At 44.6% G+C, this 21,913-nt stretch overlaps 1 protein-coding gene across 15 annotated transcripts in view; it reads right to left on the bottom strand.

The window, feature by feature from the left end:
* DTNB (dystrobrevin beta) overlaps window positions 1-21,913 on the bottom strand; it is a 387,737-nt gene that overhangs the window by 78,266 nt on the left and 287,558 nt on the right. For 13 of the 15 annotated variants that reach the window (XR_005595613.1, XR_005595609.1, XR_005595612.1 and 10 more), the window contains 2 exons: window positions 18,500-18,596; window positions 12,632-12,652 (listed from right to left, as the gene is read on the bottom strand). Coding sequence is in view for 9 of the 15 variants with exons in the window: in XM_039528646.1 (XP_039384580.1) it covers window positions 12,632-12,652; window positions 18,500-18,596 (118 nt within the window). In the remaining 6 variants the exon portion in view is untranslated. The remainder of the gene's footprint in view (window positions 1-12,631; window positions 12,653-18,499; window positions 18,597-21,913) is intronic. The other 2 variants (XM_039528647.1, XM_039528644.1) reach the window with 1 other exon arrangement.

The following is a 21,913-nucleotide window of genomic DNA, read 5'->3' as shown; positions in this document are numbered from 1 at the left end:
GGGGGTGCGCGCAAGGGAGCTCTCATGGAAAACACGAGTGGCCCACCCAGCGGAGGGGCTATAGTACAGAGGCACAATCCAATATGAACAGGTAATGATACAGCCAGGGCACGGGGCCCCGCGCTAGGCTGATTTCACTCTTCCTAAACCACTCACAGATGGACATCTAGTCTAAGCCTTGAGTATCTCCACTCCTTTCCTGAGCACCTTATTCTATTGCCCAGCTGCTGTTATAATTCACTTTTCGATTTACTACTCTGAAACATTAATATCACTTATTCAAACCAGGGATAATCCCAGGCAATTTTCAGACAGAAAATGAACATTTAAGTATAGTACACACGTCAAACCTGGCAAGCTGATAAAGAGGGAACTGACCTTCATTCTAGGGTGGAAGAGGACAGCAATTAGGGAACACTTCTGAGAGTTTGCAACAGACAAAATATAACCTGCACATTTTCTTGTATTTTCCCCCTCCCCCGTTAGGGAGGATGAGATATTTAACAGGACCATGCACACTCTGCAGAATTAAACACCATGTCTTCTGAAGGGAGAAGAGTAACTGGAAAACAATTTTCAGTGAACTCTAGACTAGAAAGGGGAAAAGAGAACAGAAAGCTCAGCGTGGCCATACCATAGTGATTCTTCTGCTAATCACACACAGTGATCGCTTTTAGAAAATCAGCATTTGTCAGCAGTTACCACATAGTGGCATCTGAGAGTCATCACAGCTTTTCTTTATCCTTAGAATAGGAAATTGCTGTGCTAGCTGTTGGAAAATTCTTACTTTTTAATGACAACCATCGTAGAGCTTAAGTCCTCCTTCCTTGTTGTCCACATTGGACTTTCTCTAGACACCTGCTGCTCTGATTTTGTTCAATAGCTCAGCTGCAGATTTGAAATCCCCAAAGAAATGGGTCTGTATCTCCCCACAACATTGCTGGATATAAGACAGCTACGTCAACCCTTTCATCCATAAAGTGTTGTTTGTTTTCATTCCTTTCTTTCCCCCTGGCTGTAGGAGGGAGAGCTGGGATCAGGAAACAATCAAATCTTGGTTACCACATAGACTGTCTTTTTCTCTAGCTTCATATTGTTTTTGCTTTCATCCATCCTTTCCACAGTTATAGGGTGTGTGCTGTCCCCCTTCAGCTGGGCCCCTTGCAGGAACAGCATCCAATATATAACATTGCTCTCTCCACCAATAGCTAGGATTTCCTTTTAAATCCTGCTGGGTTTGCTCTCTTATTTGCAGAGGTTCCCAGGGCTCTTAAAATTTTAATTCCCATAAGATTCCCCAGCTGACTTCTATTACACAAGACAGAAAGCCATTGTTATCTTTCAAAATTATCTTACTTTTGTTTCCAGGCTTCTCAGCTGACATCACCCTATAACTTGTTAACGATCTAAGTCAAAAAGTTTTCCACCTTGTTTTCCAAAGTTAGCACTGCCTTTCTGTTAACCATTTTATTATGGAGCAGACCCAAAGAAGCCCTTTCAGCCTTTGTGTTATAGCATCTGTCCTGGGAGGGGGTCTGAGAACAGTCCTGTTGTCACACCTGAATACTGGATGCATGTAAACAGATAGCTAGATCAAGCCCTAATACAGGAGGTTACTCATCTTCCTAGTGCATACTTGGAAATGGGAGGACCTAATCATGTGACAGATATTGACCTATGAATATTTGCATGTTATATTTTGTCATTAAATAACTAGATTGTGCTCTTGTAATTAAAGACTGTCATAATGCATTAGCACAAGGGTGCAGAGTTAAGGTTGTGCATGCAATTTAACTTGGTCATTTCCTAATTTATGAGTAACTCAGCTATAAACAATGTTTTCTTAACACGGGGGATTTGAAAAATTGAATTTCCTAGGTTTGTTTGTATTTTTTAAACAATAAAAGCTTTCTACAGACAGAAAATCAAAATGTGGAAGAGTTTACAAGTAAGGAGGCCCAGAATCTACCAAAAGAATCAGAACATCTGAATGTATTAAAAGAGGATACTTTGAGGGAAAGTTCCTATTTCAGAGGAAGGACACATGTCAGAAAAGCATTAACATTGAAACCATAATATCTGTTTGTTATTCTCAAAGAAGATGGTTTCCTACAACACAGGGAACTGATGGGCAGGATGCCCTGGGAGGCTAATATGAGGAGGAAAGGAGTCCAGGAGAGCTGGCTGTATTTTAAAGAAGCCTTATTGAGGGCACAGGAACAAACCATCCTGATGTGCAGAAATAGCAGCAAATATGGCAGACGAAAAGCTTGGCTTCACAGAGAAATCTTCGGTGAGTTCGAACACAAAAAGGAAGCTTACAAGAAGTGGAAACTTGGACAGATGACTAGGGAGTCCATGGGGCCAGATGTAATGCATCCAAGGGTGCTGAGGGAGTTGGTTGATGTGATTGCAGAGCCATTGGCCATTATCTTTGAAAACTCGTGGCGATCTGGGGAGGATGATTTGAAGAAGGCAAATATAGTGCCAGCCTCTAAAAAAGGGAAGAAGGAGAATCTGGGGAACTACAGACTCGTCAGTCTCACTTCTGTCCCTGGAAAAATCATGGAGCAGGTCCTCAAGGAATCCATTTTGAAGCACTTGGAGGAGAGGAAGGTGATCAGGAACAGTCAACATGGATTCACCATGGGCAAGTCATGTCTTATCAACCTGATTGCCTTCTATGATGAGGCACCTGGCTCTGTGAATATGGGGAAAGCGGTGGACGTGATATATCTTGACTTTAGCAAAGCTTCTGATATGGTCTCCCACAGTATTCTTGCCAGCAAGTTTAAAAAGTATGGGCTGGATGAATGGACTGTAAGGTGGATAGAAAGCTGGCTAGATCGTCAGGCTCAACGGGTAGTGATCAATGGCTCGATGTCTAGTTGCCAGCCGGCATCAAGCAGAGTGCCCTAGGGGTCAGTCCTGGGGCTGGTTTTGTTCAACATCTTAATTACTGATCTGGATGATGGGATTAATTGCACCCTCAGCAAGTTCGTGGATGACACTAAGCTGGGCGGAGAGGTAGATACACTGGAGGGTAGGGATAGTGTCCAGAGTGACCTAGACAAACTGGAGGATTGTGCCAAAAGAAATCTGATGAGGTTCAACAAGGACAAGTGCAAAGTCCTGCACTTTGGACGGAAGAATCCCATGCACCGCAACAGCCTGGGGACCGACTGGCTAAGCAGCAGTTCTGCAGAAACGGACCTGGGGATTACCGTGGATGAGAAGCTGGAAATGAGTCAGCAGTGTGCCCTTGTTGCCAAGAAGGCTAACGGCATTTTGGGCTGCATTAGTAGGAGCATTGCCAGCAGATCGAAGGATGTGATCATTCCCCTCTATTGCGGCCAGTTTTGGTCCTTCCCCACTACAGAAAGGATGTGGACAAATTGGAGAGAGTCCAGCGGAGGGCAATGAAAATGATTAGGGGGCTGGGGCACATGACTTATGAGGAGAGGCTGAAGGAACTGGGTTTATTTAGTCTGCAGAAGAGAAGAGTGAGGGGGGATTTGATAGCAGCCTTCAACTACTTGAAGGGAGGTTCCAAAGAGGATGGAGCTCGGCTGTTCTCAGTGGTGGCAGATAACAGAACAAGGAGCAATGGTCTCAAGTTGCAGTGGGGGAGGTTTAGGTTGGATATTAGGAAAAATGTTTTCACTAGGAGGGTGGTGAAGCACTAGAATGGGTTCCCTAGGGAGGTGGTGGAATCTCCTTCCTTAGAGGTTTTTAAGGCCCGGCTTGACAAAGCCCTGGCTGGGATGATTTAGTTGGGGATTGGTCCTGCTTTGAGCAGGGGGTTGGACTATATGACCTCCTGAGGTCTCTTCCAACCCTAATCTTCTATGATTCTATGACTCTCAATAGGGATCTGCAGAGGCAATTTCACACAGGAGAAAGGAAGGTTAATTATCTGTAACAGGAATTTTCTGACTATAGCACCTCTTCTGAGCTTCACCAGCATCCCCCGTCTAGCAAGCCATGAAGCGTTACCCCTAGAGTGAGGCTCCTCTGATTAAGGAGAATTTGTCCGTAGTTCTAATTCCAAGTTGAGCCCTTGAGTATTTACAGAAGCACATGAAGGGAAAGTATGTGGACTATTCCTCCAGGATACTTACATGGAGTGGCTTTGAAAATGACTACAGATTAGGTCAGACCATTTAGTTTACTAGAATGTTGAGTAAGAAAGCTGAAGATGCTGCTTCAAAATCCATGAAAAGAGAAAATAGTTAATTAGATTCACAGGAGTGGCTGAATAATATCCTAAATGTATGTATTATCTAAATAAAAGGATACACTACCTACAGGGACAAACTCATCCTTGGTGTAAATCCATGAATGTAGTGTCCAAGAGGGAGAGGGGACTGGTCAAAAGAGGACTCAAGATTTAGGCACAGTGAAGCTTTGCTGATCCCTAAACATGTGGCTAAGGAGCTTGAATTTGTTGGGAAAAGGGAGAGGAAGCCAATGAACAGAGAACGTGAGCGAGGATTGAAAACTCAGGAAAATATTTAAATTCTTCATGGCTTCCGTCATGTCCTGGAACATTTCTTTCCATTTTTTTTATGCAGTCCTAAAGGATACTTTGGCCTGCACTTGGGAAGCTCTGTGCTGGTGCAGTGACAGTGCCAAAGCAGGTGTTGCTGTAGTCTAGGTTGCTGCCAGAATAATAAAGTACAGTGCTGGTACCATGTAAATGGCTGAAGCTGGCATGATTAAGCCAGAAATATGTACTGCAGCCACACACGTGTGTTGCAGTGTTGGCCCTCAACTTGAGTTTGGGGGCCAGCAGTAGCACAGAACATATAAAAGCCAGAGCCAAATGCTCCTTTGGTGGTGCAGGAGCCAAAATCCGCCTGTGGCTTGAAGAAATAACGTATTATTCAAAGACGAGCTCTCTGCTGCCTCTAAAATGGATACTGCTGACCAATTATAGAAGGCCTTTCAGAAGCTGCATTAGGGAGGGTACCGTGACTTTCTTTCTCATTTGATATGAGCCAAAAAGAAAGGCCTGGCTGCCTAGTCCAAGAAGTTAAAGAAGGAAATAGTCAGGAAATGTGAATCCTCCTTTAACTACTCATCCTAAAGGAAATCTAAAATCAGTCTTTTAACCCTATCTTTTCCGGCTCTAAATAAAATCTTGGGTCACCAAAGCAAGGGAAAAACTAGTATAGGGAACAGAATACTTGGTACATCACCAATCCAGATCAGGAAAGTCAAAACCACTGGTGAAACAGTCATATTGTTTCTATTCAGCCTCAAATACAGGAGAAATTCCCTTGAAACAAAGCCATTCGTCAACCGATTAAGAACACACACGGCCGTTTTCCTAGAAAAGTTGACAGAGTGATGGCGATACATGTTGTGAAAGTGACTTCAACAGTCATGCTGACAGTGTCTCTCTGTCACTCAGAGCCAAACTTCCAAGTACCTTTTACACCTTTGGTTTCTCTCAGATAAACTGTGGACTACACACACAGCTAGTTATACTCTGGACCTGATCTTCAGACTGGGCATTGAGGCAGAATGCAAAAATATTATTCCCCTGTTAGACGGTCTTAGAGATGCAGCTCACTTTGATGTATTATCAGACCAAACTGCACTTGCATAAACCCTGCTTTGAGATGGTGCATCATGTCTGCACTCTGGGTCTGGACAGAGAGTGTGCATGGGTGTGGGGAAACAGAGAACAAACTGGGGTGAGGGAGGTAATCCTGGATGACACCATTCACCTCCAAGAGATATAAAGTTACAATACAGTTAGCAGCAGAGCAGTTTATGCTCAGATGGGTTCTTGTGCTATTTTAGACCAAATCTAGGTGATTCTGCTACAGACAATGTGCTTTAGCAAGACGTGCCAGGACCCGCTAGCAAAGGAGAGCGCCGAGGAGGAAATGAGGTGGAAAGAGGGAGAGCAGCTTGCACGGGAAAGGGCCAAAAGACAGCAATACACGCTGCACGGCAGATGACAAAAGTAGCCCCAAATGGCTGCCGTGTGCTAGCAACCCTTTCCCCAGTGAAATGGATTTCATGAGACCTCAAGTAATCCCACGCTGACATTTCCTTATCACTATTAATAAGGGCCATGTGCCATACGAACCAATGCTAGATCCAGATACCATTCATGTGGCTTTGATTAGTCCCCCATGCTTGTATAATGACTGGAAGAAAAGTGTTATGGATACATATACAAATGCACTTAGTACTGATTTCTCTGCAAGTACAGTAATAATAATACCATCTAACTCATCCGGGACGTCTGCAGTGGAACAAGGAATTGAATATGAATCTCCCAAGTCCTAGGCTACTGCCCAAACCACTGGGCCATCCTGTTAGCAGTATCACAGAGCTCTATTTTATTGGATGTTTAAAAATGTGCTATGTGAATATGACACTGGTGTAAGGTGCACAACTTCTAGTACTGAAGAAAGAAGTAATCTAATCACAGAATAGGAACAGCTGCAGTGTAAATTTCTTCCACACTAATGTGTGTCTACTTGCAGTGAGAAGCAACACTGTTCACTGGAACAAGCTCTGGATCAGAAGCCAGGGACTTTGGATTTCTAATTCCAGTTTTGTCATTAACTTGCTATTTGGTCTTGAACATGTAACAATCTCTCACTCTCAGTCTTCCCAATTTCTGAAATGGACACAACAATATTTATTTACTTAACTCAGAGATGTTGTGAGGATTAATTGTATGAAGTGTTTTAAAGATTTTAAATGCTATAAAAGCATTACGTGTTATCATTATCTGTCCATGGCATATATAATGCATCAGTGTTTAGTCACCATCCCAGGTAGGGAGCAATAAAAGCAGCTCATGCTCTCAGGGGATGAGTATGCAATGACTCATGCTCCCAGGGGATGAGTATGCAATGACTCATGCTCCCAGGGGATGAGCATGCTTTGCCTACATCACTCCTGGCTGCTAGGTCAGACCTGCAACTTGGCATTTATAATGAGCAATTCTATTGTTGAAGAGACAGTCCCTATGAGTGCAAGTTCTGCCTTTATACCTAATTCAGTGTGTGGCCTCTGCTGAGATAGTGAACAAAGGGGGCTGTGATAGGCATTTCCATTACATGGAACCACTAGGAACCAGGCTTATAGCAAATGTCTTCTTGTTACAATTGACCTGGACTGGTCTTGAATTGGTGGCCTAGAAAGCTCCATATCCTATTCCTCACAGCCAGGCAGTGCATATTGCAGGAAATACAACGAATCTGAATCCTTAAATAATGGTGTTACACATTCAGATGTATAAAGGTAACAAAAACTGCTATTAATGGCAGAGAGGTGTAATCTGACCCAGAATGGCAGTAGTAGATTTTATTTAGAGCCAGGCTACTGGAAGGACGTGTACAGAATAAAATCCAACCATGGTAACAGGTGGGCGTACAGCTGAATTGTCTCTTACAAAAGTCACATTTTATGATGTAATTGTTGCAAAAAGCAATTGGTTAAATAACTGTTTAGATTGTGTGGTATCAATCTCCTTCACGTGACATCCACCCCTACAGAGGGTTCCATTGACGAATATCCATTACCTCATCATGGAGCAAGTCTTGTTTTATGCATGTGCCTATGACTACGAAGTACGTTGCCAGGGTGAGGGATGGAAACAGTATAAACTTTTTTAAAGTCTTCTTCTACCGTACCAACTCACAGAGTGCATGAACAATAGCATGTACTGCTTCAGGGCTGCTATTTCTGTCAGCCAGAGGATTTATGTAGCTTATACAGAACCTTTTCAAACCAGCACTTCCTCCCCCTACCCCCGCCATATTATCGTAGGTATTTACTGTGGAAGTTTCAACTTACTACACCTCCTGTAAGAACTGAAAGCCTGATACTTTTAGTGGAAGGGTGGGGACAGGAGACTGTGGTTTTTATTTTTATAACTTGTTGTTTTTTTAAAATAACCACATTGTTAATGGCCATTTTGTTTTGGAAGTGAAAAGAGGGGAAATTTGTTTACGTTGACCGTCCGCAGGCACAGCCCCCTGAAGCTCCCAGTGGCCAGGGACATGCTGGCCACCACTTCCTGCAGTTCCCATTGGCTGGGGATGGTGAACCGCAGCCACTGGGAGCTGCGGGGGGATGTTCCTGTGGACAGTCAATGTAAACAAAATGTCTTGAGGCCCGCCAGTAGATTACCCTGATGGGCCGTGTGCCAAAGGTTGCCGCCCCTTGATATAGAAACATATAAAGCCCTTTTCCAAAGGCTCCTGTTGCTGTTATATGTTTTGAAATTATTAGCAACAAATTGGAATAATAAATAATATTTTTAGGGTAAACCAAGTCTCATAACTCATCACTTCTCTGATTATATGTGACCCTTCTAGCATGACCAGCTCAGGACTCTCCCTAAACTGTCCATGATAAAACTATTGTACCACCATAACTTTGCACAGAAGTGAATTCTAGAGTGGAGGGTCTTAATCAGTTTCAGTTCTAGCCCTGTTTTCACATACAATATGTACATTTTAAAAAAAATCATTGGCTAGGATTAAAATTTCTATTCTGGGTCTCTTTCTGAAGGTGAATCTGGTTTGAAAATTTGAGCAATCCCTCCTGCTGTTTTTGAGTTCCAAAGATTAAAACAATTCTAGCCACACTTCTTTTGTACAGAGCTGTGTTAAAAATGACAGCAGCTTGAAAGTTGAAACTTGGCAGTGGGCATAGTTCTCAGTGAGGGAAAGGTTTGAAAAACATGAATTTGAACAAAGTCATGCCTATTTCAAATTGCATTTGGAGTGTAAGCAGGACAAAATGTCATTAGGTAGAGGGGCACTTGATTCCGGAAAGACATGTGTGGAATGGCCACTTCGCATAAGGTTCTGAGCTGTGACTGCGACCCCTTAAAGGGATACAGGCAACTTAAATCACGCTTCTAGCTGACAGTTTTTTACCTAGTTTTATGACACACACCACCTAAGATTACTACAACTCAAAGCTATAGGGAAAAATCACTCTCTCCCTTTTCAGTTTATTTTGTGCATTTGACAGCACTTGGAATATAGACCAGCGTTTCTCAGATGGGTGTCCGTGAGGGCACTCTAGATCCCTGCTGATCAACTCCACCCCCTTCCTCCCTCCCTCAACTCCTCCTCTTCCATCCAGTGCCTCCAGCATGCCGGGGAATAGCTCTTCAGCGGGCGGCGTGCAGAAAGTGCTGGGAGGGAGGGAGAGGGTGGGGACAGGGTGTGCTCATGGGAGGGGGTGGAATCATGTCCAGGGCCACTAGCCCACTGATCAACCCCTCCTCCTCCCTCCCCGTGCCTCCTGCATGCCGGGGAAGAGCTGTTCAGTGGCGTGCAGGAGGTGCTGGGAGGGAAGGGGAGGAGCGGGGATGGGGTGCTTGGGGGCAGAAAGAGGCGAAGAGGAGGGGCAGGGGGGAGTGGGGCTGGGAAGAGGTGGGGCGGGGACTTGGGCAAAGGGATGGAGAGGGCCAGGGCCTGGGCTGAGTGGGTCCACGAAAAATTTTAACTCAAAATGGGGGTCCTTGGGTTGCTAAAGTTTGAGAACCGCTGATATAGACAATCACTCTTCCTGTTTGTAAGGGTCTTACTCGTGCTCCAAGAGGGGCAACAAAGACATTGTGATGGTAAATCCAATGAAGTGCCTGAAACTAATTTAAACTTATTTGCTGAAACTGACTAGATTTTAAATTGACCATGTCCCTTTAAGCTGAGTTCTCCCAATGCATCAGCCCTGCTATTCTCCAGTATTGTGTTTATTTGAATACTTGGAATAAATGGCTGACAGTAAATTTACTGAAGTAGCAGAGAAGCCAGTGTATGGCTCAGCGATTCTACAATAAGAACCAGAGCTGCGTTTTGCCTCTCCTCTTCAGTGTGAAGAAGTACCATGACCACCCCCATCTTCCTGAAAACTACTGGGCTCAGTAGCCAATATGACGTGGGATCTTATTTAAGTGGCTTTGATCAGAGCAGAGCAATGCATACTGGAACTTGTAGTTTTTTTCAGGTTGCACCATTGTATTACAGATGAGGGCAGCTGCAACCTGCTCCAGTTCCTGCAAACTAGGCTCCGCATTCAGATTTATTTAATACAAATCACTAACGTGGCCTTCGGTTGGTCTAAGTTTGGTTACTGCTGTTTCAAATCCTTGTTGCCTCAGAAACCATAAATTCCAAAGCAGCGAGACTATCTAGTGAAGTAATGTGCTGTCAACACTTTAGTAAGAGCTCCCCACCCCCTAAACTTCCTCTCTGATAAACATGATATTCCAGGGTATGTGCACTGCAGACAGGAGGGAAGAACAACTGGGGAATCTCTTCATTTGTTTTTGTATTCGAACTACAATGAGTTTCAATAACTGCAGTAGAGAGAGAGCCTGGAGCACTGGGCCTAGTGCATGACCTGAGGCCTGAACCAGAGGCTGTAAATCAAAGTCAGGCCATGTATTAAACCAGACGATTACAAGTTCACTGCCCAGTACATTACCCAGAGTTGTTGCTATATAGTGGGCATTAAATATTTATCCAGCTCGTACAAATACCACACTGGGTAGTACTATCAAGGTCTGCCAAACCAGCTATCTACAAAAACTGGGGAGAGCAGTAGGGTGACCAGGTGTCCGGTTTTTGACCGGAACACCCAGTCGAAAAGGGATCCTGGTGGCTCTGGTCAGCACCACTGACCGGGCTGTTGACTGTCCTATTGGTGGCGCTGCACAGCGGGGCTGGCAGGCTCCCTGCTAGCCTCTGAGCCGCACAGCTCCCGGGAAGCAGTCGGCATGTCCCCACTCTGGCTCCTATGCATATGGGGAAGCCAGGGGGCTCTGGTAAGTGTGGCCAATGGGAGCTGCAGGGGCGGCACCTACACAGAGGGCAGCACACAGAGTCACCTGGCCATGCCTCCGCGTAGAAGCTGGGGGTGGGATATGACACTGCTTCTGGGAGCTGCTTAAGGTAAGCACTGCCCAGAGCCTGCACCCCTGACCCCCTCCCACACCCCAACCCCCTGCCCCAGCCCTGATCCCCCTCCTGCCCTCTGAACATCTTGGTCTCAGCCCAGAGCACCTTCCTGCACCCCAAACCCCTTATCCCCAGCCCCACCCCAGAGTCTGCACCCCCAGCCAGAGCCCTCCTGCACCCCATCCCACTGAGCCCGCCTGGTGAAAATGAGCGAGTGAGTGAGGGTGGGGAAAGTGAACCACAGAGGGAGGGGGGATGGAGTGAGCAGGGGTGGGGCCTCGGAGAAGGGGCGAGGCAGGGGTGGGGCAAGGGTGTTCAGTTTCAGTATAAAGTTGGCAACCCTAGAGAGCACACAACCCCCCTCCCCGCCCACACAAGCCAACTAAAACAATAACCAGGAAGGAGGCAGCGGCACTGGGAAAACAAATGTTAATTATGCTACACTTCCATGGAAATGTTTAATCCTGAAAATTATCCTGAGTATGATGACAATATATGGCAATGTTCGGCTTTTGCAATTTGACGGGGGAGAGGAGTACAGACCTTATCTGGGTGTCTTGGGGTTCTTTTTCCCCCAGGAAACATTCTGTACTTACCTGTTGTTTGGTGTAATCTGGTCCATTCCTAAAAGTCACAAGTTGTTTTGCAGAGGTATTTTTATGAACCCCAGGGAAATTTTCTCTAGCCACATCTAGAGAGGAGCGAACTCCAGCACAAGGAGGGAAATCACCACAATCGTCCCTTCAATTTGGGGAAGAAATTTTAATATGGGGCTCCCAGGAGCCACCAAGGGTCAGTTCCAGCACATTACTGATGTGGCGTGACTCAGAGGCTTCACCGATAGAAGCTGTATGCATAGGTACATCTTCTTACCAGAAATAAGTTATCTGAATATTTTCAAGCTGTGTAAGGTATATATGGCAGATAAAGAACCAAAGTGAACACAGGGTTAATCTTCATAACTCTATGTGCACAGAGAAGAACAGCTGGGGTGTGCTGAGAGCGTGTGCTGCTGAAGAAAAATAACTGAATATAAGGCTGTTCCTTAAAAAAGAAAAAGGGCTCCCTCTGGAGTGGATCACAAAGTTAACACTGGATTTAAATTTTAGTAGGAGGGGAATAGAAATGGAAATCAATAACAGCAAATGCATTCTTGTCCCTCATTAGTTTGCACATTTCGTTTGCAATGAGTGCAAAAGACTAGTCTAGTGAGACTATATCAAGGCTACATGACATGAAGCCATGCCTAGAGTATCAAAACTAGTTTTCATGCATGGACTTGTACACAGCAAACAGGCAAATTCCAGGTTATTCAAAGAGACAAGAAAGTTATCAAAATACTCCAGAGAAACTGTTAGACTACGAAGTAAAACAAGCTGAGAATCTGCCTTTTCAATATGGTTGATCATGCACTTTTCTAAAAAACAAACAAATATTCTCACTGGTCATGTATTCAAGGCAATACACTTAATTTGAAAGCTCACAGTACTTTATTAAGAACATGCTCCACTGGGAACTGAAGAGTTCTGGTTTGGAATTTAAAAAATGAGAAAGACCCCATAGCAGAGACTTTACACTAGCAATGCATGGTTTATTTACATACAATCCCATCAGGACAAAAATTGTGTTTTCATGCAGAACCCCGCCCAAGTTAGATCAACTACACACTGAAATCAACTTACTGCCTGCTTTTGCTCTTCTTCCTACAAATGTTGGCAACAGAAAAAGGTGAAAAGAGAAACAAAGATATATTAATAATCATGTTAAAAGGAAATGCACAACATACAACAGAAGAAATGAAAGAACAGGCAGACAGTAAATTGTAGAAACATCTGTAGATGCAACACGAAACAAAGACACAGTAGCTGTTGGGAGAAAGCAGAGATGCAGTTTGTTCCATGTCTCAAAAAGAGATCTATGTCTATAATGTGCACCTGTGCTAGGAGGTCTAATAAACCGAGCAGATCTCAGAGTGACCCCTTCCCGCCCAAAACACCCTTAGTGCCCTCAACACCTCCCTTGGACTCAGACAATCCACCAGTTCTCTCTGTTCAACACCTGCACTCCTTGAGGCCCTCAACCTTTCAGCTAAGAAGGACTAAACTAAATATCTCTTCAACTCTATAAATGCTAGCCATGAAACTGTTTGAAGGCTGCCAATACTCAGTGAGGCACTGTGCTTGTGACAGAACAGCATAACATCTCTGCCGCACTTTCAGTCTTTGTCAAACTGAAGCCATAGCCAGGGACCTCCTGCCACTGGCCCACAGTGACCTTTACTGATCAGGTTAAAAAAGGCAAGTTGGTACAATGTCAGACATCCAGAGCAGTGGAATGGAAGGAGAGGAGGTTCAAAGGGTGATCTTATGAGACATTTGAGCACAAGATCAAGATCCCATGGTGGTGCAGGTTGGTATACTTCTGGGTACATGTTCTGTATACCTGCTAGAAAGAGCCGTGTAATCGGGTGAGCAAATATTGAAGCCCCTTCTATCTGTTCGTGGAGGGCTGTGATGGCAGCCAGGTGTACTTTAATAGAACTTATGGCTAACCCTGTTTCCTTCAGTTCTAGTAGGTAGTATAGGATCATAGATAGAGGCGCCTTGTTCGCGTCCAGCTGTTTTTGCTGACACCAAAGGGAGAATCTTCTCCACTTGTGGCGGTAAGTATTTCTAGTGGTGAGGCGACAGCTATTTAGTAATACCTGTTTTACTTTCTCTGCACAGTTCAATTCCCCATGTTGGAACTAGAGAGGAGCCATGCTTTGAAATGGAATTTCCTGGGTCTAGATGGAGCATCAGGCCCTTGTTCTGGGACAGGAGGTCCGTCTGGAAAGGCAGCGGTTGTGGGGCACAGACTGCTAGACATGAAAGGTACGGAAACCAAGTCTGTCTGGGCCATGTGGGGACAATAAGAATCATGTATGCTCTGTCGAATTGTATCTTGCGGATGACCCGTGGGATCAGTGGTAGCGGCGGGAAGGCGTATATCAGTGAAGCGTTCCACGGGATGAGGAAGGATCCCCTAATGAACCCAGTGCCAGGCCTGCCCTGGAGCAAAATAGTGGACATTTGTGATTTGTCATTAAGGCGAAAAGGTCGATTACTGGGTGACCCCATTTTTGGAATATCATGCCGAGAACACTGTCATGGGTTTCCCACTCTTGTTCCTGTGAGAAGTGCCTGCTGAGGTTATCGGCTGTAGTTTTTTGGCACCCTGGTAGGTATGATGCTGTGATGTTTATACTGTTGCAGATGCAGAAGTTCCATACATTCATGGCTTCTACGCATAGCGAGTGAGACCTGGCTCCTCCTTGGTGAGTGATGTAAAACATACATGCTACATTGTCAGTGAGAATAGAGATTGAGGTTTCTCGTATGAGTTGGAGGAAGTGTTGGCATGCATTGTGTATCACACAGAGTTCCAGGAGATTGATATGTAGTTGGGTTTCTGTCGCAGACCACTTGCCTTGTACATTGTGGTGACCCAAGTGGGTGCGCCAACCTATCAGGGAGGCTTCTGTTGAAATAGTCACTGATGGGGGGGGTCTTGTTGAAATGGAATCCCGGAGCATACATTCCCTGGCCGTGTCCACCATTGTAGGGAGAGGATAACCCTTAGTGGTAGTGTCACACATCTGTTGAGAGAGTGTTTGCTGGGTGCATAGACGGTGCTCAACCAGTGCTGTAGACAGCGCATATGGAGTCTGGCATACTTTACTGCAAAAGTCGTAGCTGCCATATGTCCCAGAATCTGAAGACATGTCCTCACTGAAGTTTGTGGGCTGATGGTCACCGTGGAAATAAGATTGGTCAATGTAGTGAATCTGGGGTTTGGCAATATTGCCTTGGCTTGTATGGAGTCTAGGTCAACTCCGATAAACTCCAATCGCTGGGTTGGTTCCAGGGTGGATTTCTTTTAGTTTATCTGTAGACCTAGCTGGTGAAACAGGTCTATTGTGGTCTTCAACATGACTGCCATTTCTTGTTGATTGGCACCCTTGAGAAGGCAATCGTCCAAATAGGGGAAGATTATGACTCCTTTGCGTCATAAATGTGCTGCGATTACCATGAGCGTTTTTGAGAATACGCGGGGAGCGGTGGACAGTCTGAAGTGAAGGACCCTGTATTGGTAATGGTTGGGTCCTACTGTGAACCTCAGGAACCGAATGTAGGCAGGCTGACTCCTGTGTGTGCCCTTCCCCTGACCGAGTACTGCTGCGAGAAATCGCTGATCTCCGGTGCAGGGACACACTGACACCTAGAGTGGAGCACCCACAGGGCCACCACTCGAAGAAGAAGAATTCCTTTTGAACTATGGTAAATCTTTTAGAAAAACATCCACTCACCATTTAAAAATTGCAAGTGATGGAAAATCCACCAAGACCTTTTGTAAAACTGTTCCAATGGTTAATTACTCTCACTGTTAAAATGTATACTTTATTTCCAGTCTGCATTTGTTCCAGCCACTGAAATGTCTTGAGGATTATCTGGTAGACTGAAAAGCCTATTATCAAATATTTCTTCCCTATGTAGGGACTTTTATAGACTGTGATCTAGTCACCTCTTAACCTTCTCTTTGTTAAGCTAAATTAAACCTTTTGAGGATAGTGGTAGGGACAGTGCCTCGTGTCATGCCTGTAGGTTCTACCACAATGCAAATAATAAAATTTGCAGTTTAATTTTGCTGTCTCTGTTTTTCTGTGCTCAACCTGAGTCCCCTCATGGCTGACCTTTAGAGGTGGTGAAGGCATGCCACTATCTTTGACTTCAACTAGAGTTTCAGATGCCCTTCACCTCTGACATGGGCATCCAAAACTGAAACACACAAAACCAATGAACACTTCTCCCCTTACTTTTTTCTTTCTAAGATATAAACAACAAAATTAGATACTAGCAATCGCTACTTGACAGTTATCTTCAATGCACAGGGGCAGGGCGTTTTCAGTGGTTGGCCTCAGGCTCTGGACCTTGCTCCTCCAACTGGTCTGTGAGAGTTTGGGTAGGCCAATCTCCTTTCTTGCTTCAGCCTGAGTGGTTGGTTATGGGGATGCTATATAGATCAGCAGTGAACGAGAGTTTTCCAATGTAGACTTTGGTCATGAAATCCTATGTTATGACTTAATTTTGGTACCCAGAGACTCTGATTAATTCACCTAATGTTTGCACTATGCTTTGAACATGTAAATTATTATTTATTAGCACTTATACTTTTAAAAGAGAGAACTGGAATTCCATTTTTCAGGTCATCATCCAATAAAAAGAGTTTTATTCTTTGTCTTCTATATGGCTGTAACGGGTTGGGACTCACCCCAGCGGCGCCTCCTACTGGTTCCTCTGGGAATTAGCTCATTCCAGTGGAGTGCCTCCTCCTGGTGGTGTCCCGTCCGTCGTTCTGTCCTCTGTTAGTTCTGTCCTCTGTTATCTCTGGACCCGCGTTGCTGCGTGCTCGGCGGCGTCCTCTTCGAGGCCACTGCCCTCCGGCAGTGCCCCTTAGTCCATCTGCGCCCCCTTCCGGGGGTCGGTGCTCAGCAGTCCCACACCTCAGTCACTATATTCCACCGCCCTCTGAGTCTAATCCCTCTTGTCAGGGATCTGGCGTAGCAATATGGCCGCTCCCTACGGCCAATGGCTGAGTGCACTGCAAGGGGTGAAGGGGGGGACCCAGGCCCGCCCTCTACTCTGAGTCCCGGCCCAGGGACCCTCTGGCCTCGCTGTCTTTCTCTCCCCTTCCACTGTCTGTTTCCCTGGGCCGCTTCCCCTACGGCCCCTTGCACCCACTAGGCCCTTCCCTTCAGGGCCTGCAGCCTGGCAGGCTACGGGTTCAAGCTCCCTAGCCTCCCCGAGCCTGGCCAGCACTGCGCTGTCCGCGGTGCTAGTCTCCTCCCTTGGAGACTGACCTTCCCCTGTCGAAGGCCTGGGACAGACTGACTGCTCCTGCCCTGGGCAGCCTTTATATATGTCTGAACCTGGCCCTGATTGGCTGTCCCCAAACTGGGCCCTAATTGGCTCTCAGTAAGCCCTTCTTTGATTGGCTCCCTGTCTGCGCAGGCACCCTGGCCTGCCGCAGCCCCCTCTCACAGGGAGTGGGGCAATCCACCCCACTACAATGGCCAAGTCATTAATATCTGAAATCCACTTGTTGCACCTAGGTAATGACTAGGGCTGTCAATTAATCGCAGTTAACTCACGTGATTAACTCAAAAAAATTAATCACAATTAAAAAAATTAATCACAATTAATCTCAGTTTTAATCTCACTATTAAACAATAGAAAACCAACTGAAATATATTAAATATTTTTGGATTTTTTTCTACATTTTCAAATATATTGGATTCTATTACAACACAGAATGCAAAGTGTACAGTGCTCACTTTATATCATTACTTTTATTACAAATGTTTGCACTGTAAAAAATGATAAACAAAATAAATTGTATTTTTCAGTTCACCTCATAAAAGTATTGTAGTGCAATCTTTTTGTCGTGAAAGTGCAACTTACAAATGTAGATTTTTTTTTTACATAACTGCACTCAAACAAAAGAATGTAAAGCTTTAGCGCCTACAAGTCCACTCAGTCCTACTTCTTCTTCAGCCACTCGCTAAGACAAACAAGTTTGTTTAATTTACGGGAGATAATGCTGCCCACTTCTTATTTACAATGTCACCTGAAAGTGAGAACAGGTGTTTGCATGGCATTTTTGTAGCCGGCATCGCAAGGTATTTTCGTGCCGGATATGCTAAACATTCATATGCCCCTTCATGCTTCAGCCACCATTCCATAGGACATGCTTCCATGTTGATAAGGCTCGTTAAAAAATAATGCATTAATTAAATTTGTGACTGCACTCCTAGAGGGAGAATTGTATGTTTCCTACTCTGTTTTACCCACATTCTGCCATATATTTCATGTTATAGAAGTCTTGGATGATGACCCAGCACATGTTGATCGTTTTAAGAACACTTTCACTGCAGATTTCACAAAACGCAAAGAAGGACAAATGTGAGATTTCTAAAGATAGCTACAGCAGTTGACCCAAGGTTTAAGAATCTGAAGTGCCTTCCAAAATTGGAGAGGGACAGGGGTCGGCAGTTCACCATTCCAGGAAGCGGCGCAGACCGAGGGATGTGCTGGCCACCGCCCCCATTGGCCTGGGACGGCGACCTGCGGCCAGTGGGAGCCGCGATCGGCCAAACCTGCGGACGTGGCAGGTAAACAAACTGGCCCGGCCTGCCAGGGTGTTTACCCTGGTGAGCTGCGTGCCAAAAGTTGCCGACCCCTGGGTTAGTCAATTAACAAATCTATCGTCCCTCTCCCACACCTCCCAAAACCTGTGGGTGTTCAACAACTTTAACACGAGAAGCAGCATGTGGACCTAACTGCACATTAGCCATCCTTCCCAATATGCAGAGCCAAAATGGAAGTGGCTTTTTACAAGTTCATACTGTTGTTTACAGGATTATCTGTACATGATCACTGAGGGAAGTAATGACACCAGTGAGAGCAAAGCCTGGGCAGGGAGGGAGGAAGGTCTGAGACAAAGGTGTTTACCTTGAGCAGTTTCATTAGCCCTTCAAGCTGCACCATCAGTTCCCTTCTGCTCTCTTGAAGTGCAGACATTCTCTGTTCTAGTTCATCCTTTCTCTGCCTGTTCAAGTTACATGGAAGAAAGTGTCAAAAGAAACTCTGGCTGTTTCGGGGCACGAAGGGAAATTCACAGAGCTGGCTGATTGGTGTATACACCACGTAGTTATATTTCACTTTGTGTAGTACTCCCCCTTAAAGTTAACAAAATCAGAGCAAAACATAACACGCTAACCACGACTCCTATTGTAACATGGCATGCAACAATCACATTTTTTCACTATGAAATACAGACACCCAAAGTCAGAATTATAATGGTGGGAAGCACTTTTTTTAAACCAATGCAATTTGAAAAGAAAGCCAGCATCCTCTTAATGATGCTGTCAGACCCAGGCATCCTGCAGATCTTTAAGACAAGTCAGACTGAACCACCAAAAAAATGAAAACAGGGTGCAGAGTGCTGGAAGGAAGAGACAATGGAATGCCATTAACCTGAATAGAGAATTTACAGAGCTGCTTCTATCCAATAATCTGACATACAACTTGTGAAGCATTTGCTGCAACCGAACCTGTGTACAGTGTAACACAACACAAGCCAATCTGCACGTAGAGAAGGGAATTTTTCCTTTCTGGGTATTGAAAATTAATCCATTCTAAAGCCTGCTAGAATGAAAGTCTTATGTTTAACAGATTTGAGAGAAAAGTGGCTTTGTTTGTTTGTTTTAATTTTCAAAGAAAATTAAGAAGTCTCCTAGTCAGGAACCTAGAATCAAATGCGCATCACATGTCAAAAAGCTCATTATTTTATGTGCTAAGAAAGCCATGTTGCATTATTTGAAACCATGAACAAATAGTACAATAGTACAATAACTGCAGAAAAAAAAGGTAACAGGAGAGGATTACTCATTTATTTCTGTGGTTTCATCCATATAATAATTTCAGGTCAGAGTTTGGCTGATCGCCATATTTGGGGTCAGGAAGGAATTTTCCTCCAGGGCAGATTGGCAGAAGCCCTGGGGGTTTTTCGCCTTTCTCTGCAGCATGGGGCACGGGTCATTTGCTGGAAGGTTCTCTGCACCTTGAAGTCTTTAAACCATGATTTGAGGACTTCAATGGCTCAGACACAGATTTGATACAGGAGTGGGTGGGTGAGATTCTGTGGCCTGAATTGTGCAGGAGGAGGTCAGACTAGATGATCATAATGGTCCCTTCTGACCTTAAAGTCTATGATTCTATGATAAACAGGCTTTGACCTTTCTTTGAATCTGGAAATTTTCCTCATGGATCTCTACCTACGGATGAATCATTACAAGGATCTTAGTAACCAACTCATTTTAGAAGCGAAAAATGTGAAAGTAATAACTTGGAAAAGAAACATCTCATCTCAAAACCAAATGGATCTACTGAGTATTGTTTGCAGTTACTATGGTAAATGGAAGGGTGGAGTATCGTATGTATTTACTCAAACCATAAAAGTACCAAGATTATATAACAGAATGGACTTCTTGCTCTGCTGGGTAGAGGTGACTGGATCGCAGTACCAATATAGAGAGAAGATTCTGACAGAAGAGAGCTCTTTAAGCTAAAAGACAAAAGCATAATGAGATCTAATGGCTGGGAGCTGAAGCTAGTCAAATTAATGATAAAAATAAGGTGTAAATTATTAACAATACTGTTAATGATTAGCCATTACATTTCATTAACAATTTACCAAGGAACTGGATGAATTGTCCATGACTATATGTCTTTCTAAAATGTATACTCGAGCTCAACCAGAAGTTATGGGCTTAACACAAAAATTACTAGGTGAAATGCTCTAGCCCAGTGGTGGGTAACCTGCGGGCCATCAGGGAAATCTGCTGTTGGGCCACAAGACAGTTTGTTTACATTGACCGTCCGCAGGCATAGCCCCCTGCAGCTCCCAGTGGCTGCGGTTCACCGTTCCTGGCCAATGGGAGCTGCGGGAAGCGGTGGCCAGCATGTCCCTGTGGCATGTGCTGCTTCCCACAGATCCCATTGGCTGGGAACAGCAAACTGTCGCTACTGGGAGCTGTGGGGGCCGTGCCTGTGGACGGTCAATGTAAACAAATTGTCTCGTGTCCTGCCAGCGGATTACCTAACGGGCTGTGTGTGGCCGGTTGCCCACTACTGCTCTAGCCTGTGTTATGCAGGAAGTCAGACTACGTAATCATGATGGCCCAGTCTGGCCTTAAAATATCTGAATTCTGCATGGAACTCTCTGACTTCCAAGAGTTATTCACAGATTTTAAGGTCAGAAGGGATCATTAGATCATCTAGTTTGACCTTCTATATATCACAAGTGAGAGTGTTTCACCCAGTTAGCCCTGTATTAAGCCAAATAACTTGTGTTTGACTAAACATCTTCCAGGAAGGCATCCAGTCTTGATTTAAAGACATCAAGAGATGGAGAATCCACCATTTCATTTGGTAGTTTGTTCCAATGGTTAATCACCATTTGTGCCTCATTTCTCATTTGAATTTGTTTAGATTCAGCTTCCAGACAGCAGTTCTCATTATGTCTTTTCCAAGAATCCTTAGTATCATAGAATCATAGACTACCAGGGTTGGAAGGGACCTTAAGAGGTCATCTAGTCCAACCCCCTGCTCAAAGCAGAACCAACCCCAACTAAATCATCCCAGCCAGGGCTTTGTCAAGCCAGGCCTTAAAAACCTCTAAGGAAGGAGATTCCACCACCTCCCTAGGTAACCCATCTAGTGCTTCACCACCCTCCTAGTGAAAAAGTTTTTGCTAATATCCAACCTAAACCTCCCCCACTGCAACTTGAGACCATACCTCCTTGTTCTGTCATCTGCTACCACTAAGAACAGTCTAGATCCATCCTCAAAATCTGGTATTTTGTCCTGAAGGTACTTATACAACATAGTCACCTCTCAATCTTTTTGATAAGGAGTTCAGCCCGTTTAGCTTAAGTCTCTCACTGTAAGGCAATTTCCCAGACCTCAAATAATTTTTGTGACTGTTATCTGCTCTTGCTCCCATTTTCAACATTGTAAAAATGTGGACACCAGAACTGTATGCAGTATTGGTCACACCAATGCCATATACAGAAGAAAAATAATCTCCTATGCCTATTCACTACACTCCAGTTTATACATCCAAGGGTCACATTAGCCCTTTTGCCACACGTTTGCACTAGGTTCAGTTGCTTGTTCACTATGACTCTTAAATCCTTTTCATAGTCACTGCTTTCAGGACACAGTCTCAAATTCTGGAAATACGGCCAGTATTCCTTGTTCCTAGAGGTATGACCTTGTACTTTGATGGATTAAAACACATTTTGTTCAAATGGGCCCTGGTTAAAGTGATCCAGATCACTCTGTATGATTGCTCTGGCCTCA

The sequence above is a fragment of the Mauremys reevesii genome, linkage group 3, assembly GCF_016161935.1.
Source record: "Mauremys reevesii isolate NIE-2019 linkage group 3, ASM1616193v1, whole genome shotgun sequence".
Taxonomy (NCBI): Eukaryota; Metazoa; Chordata; order Testudines; family Geoemydidae; genus Mauremys; species Mauremys reevesii.
Note: the sequence above shows the minus strand (reverse complement) of the source record. Positions and strands in the feature narration are given on the sequence as shown.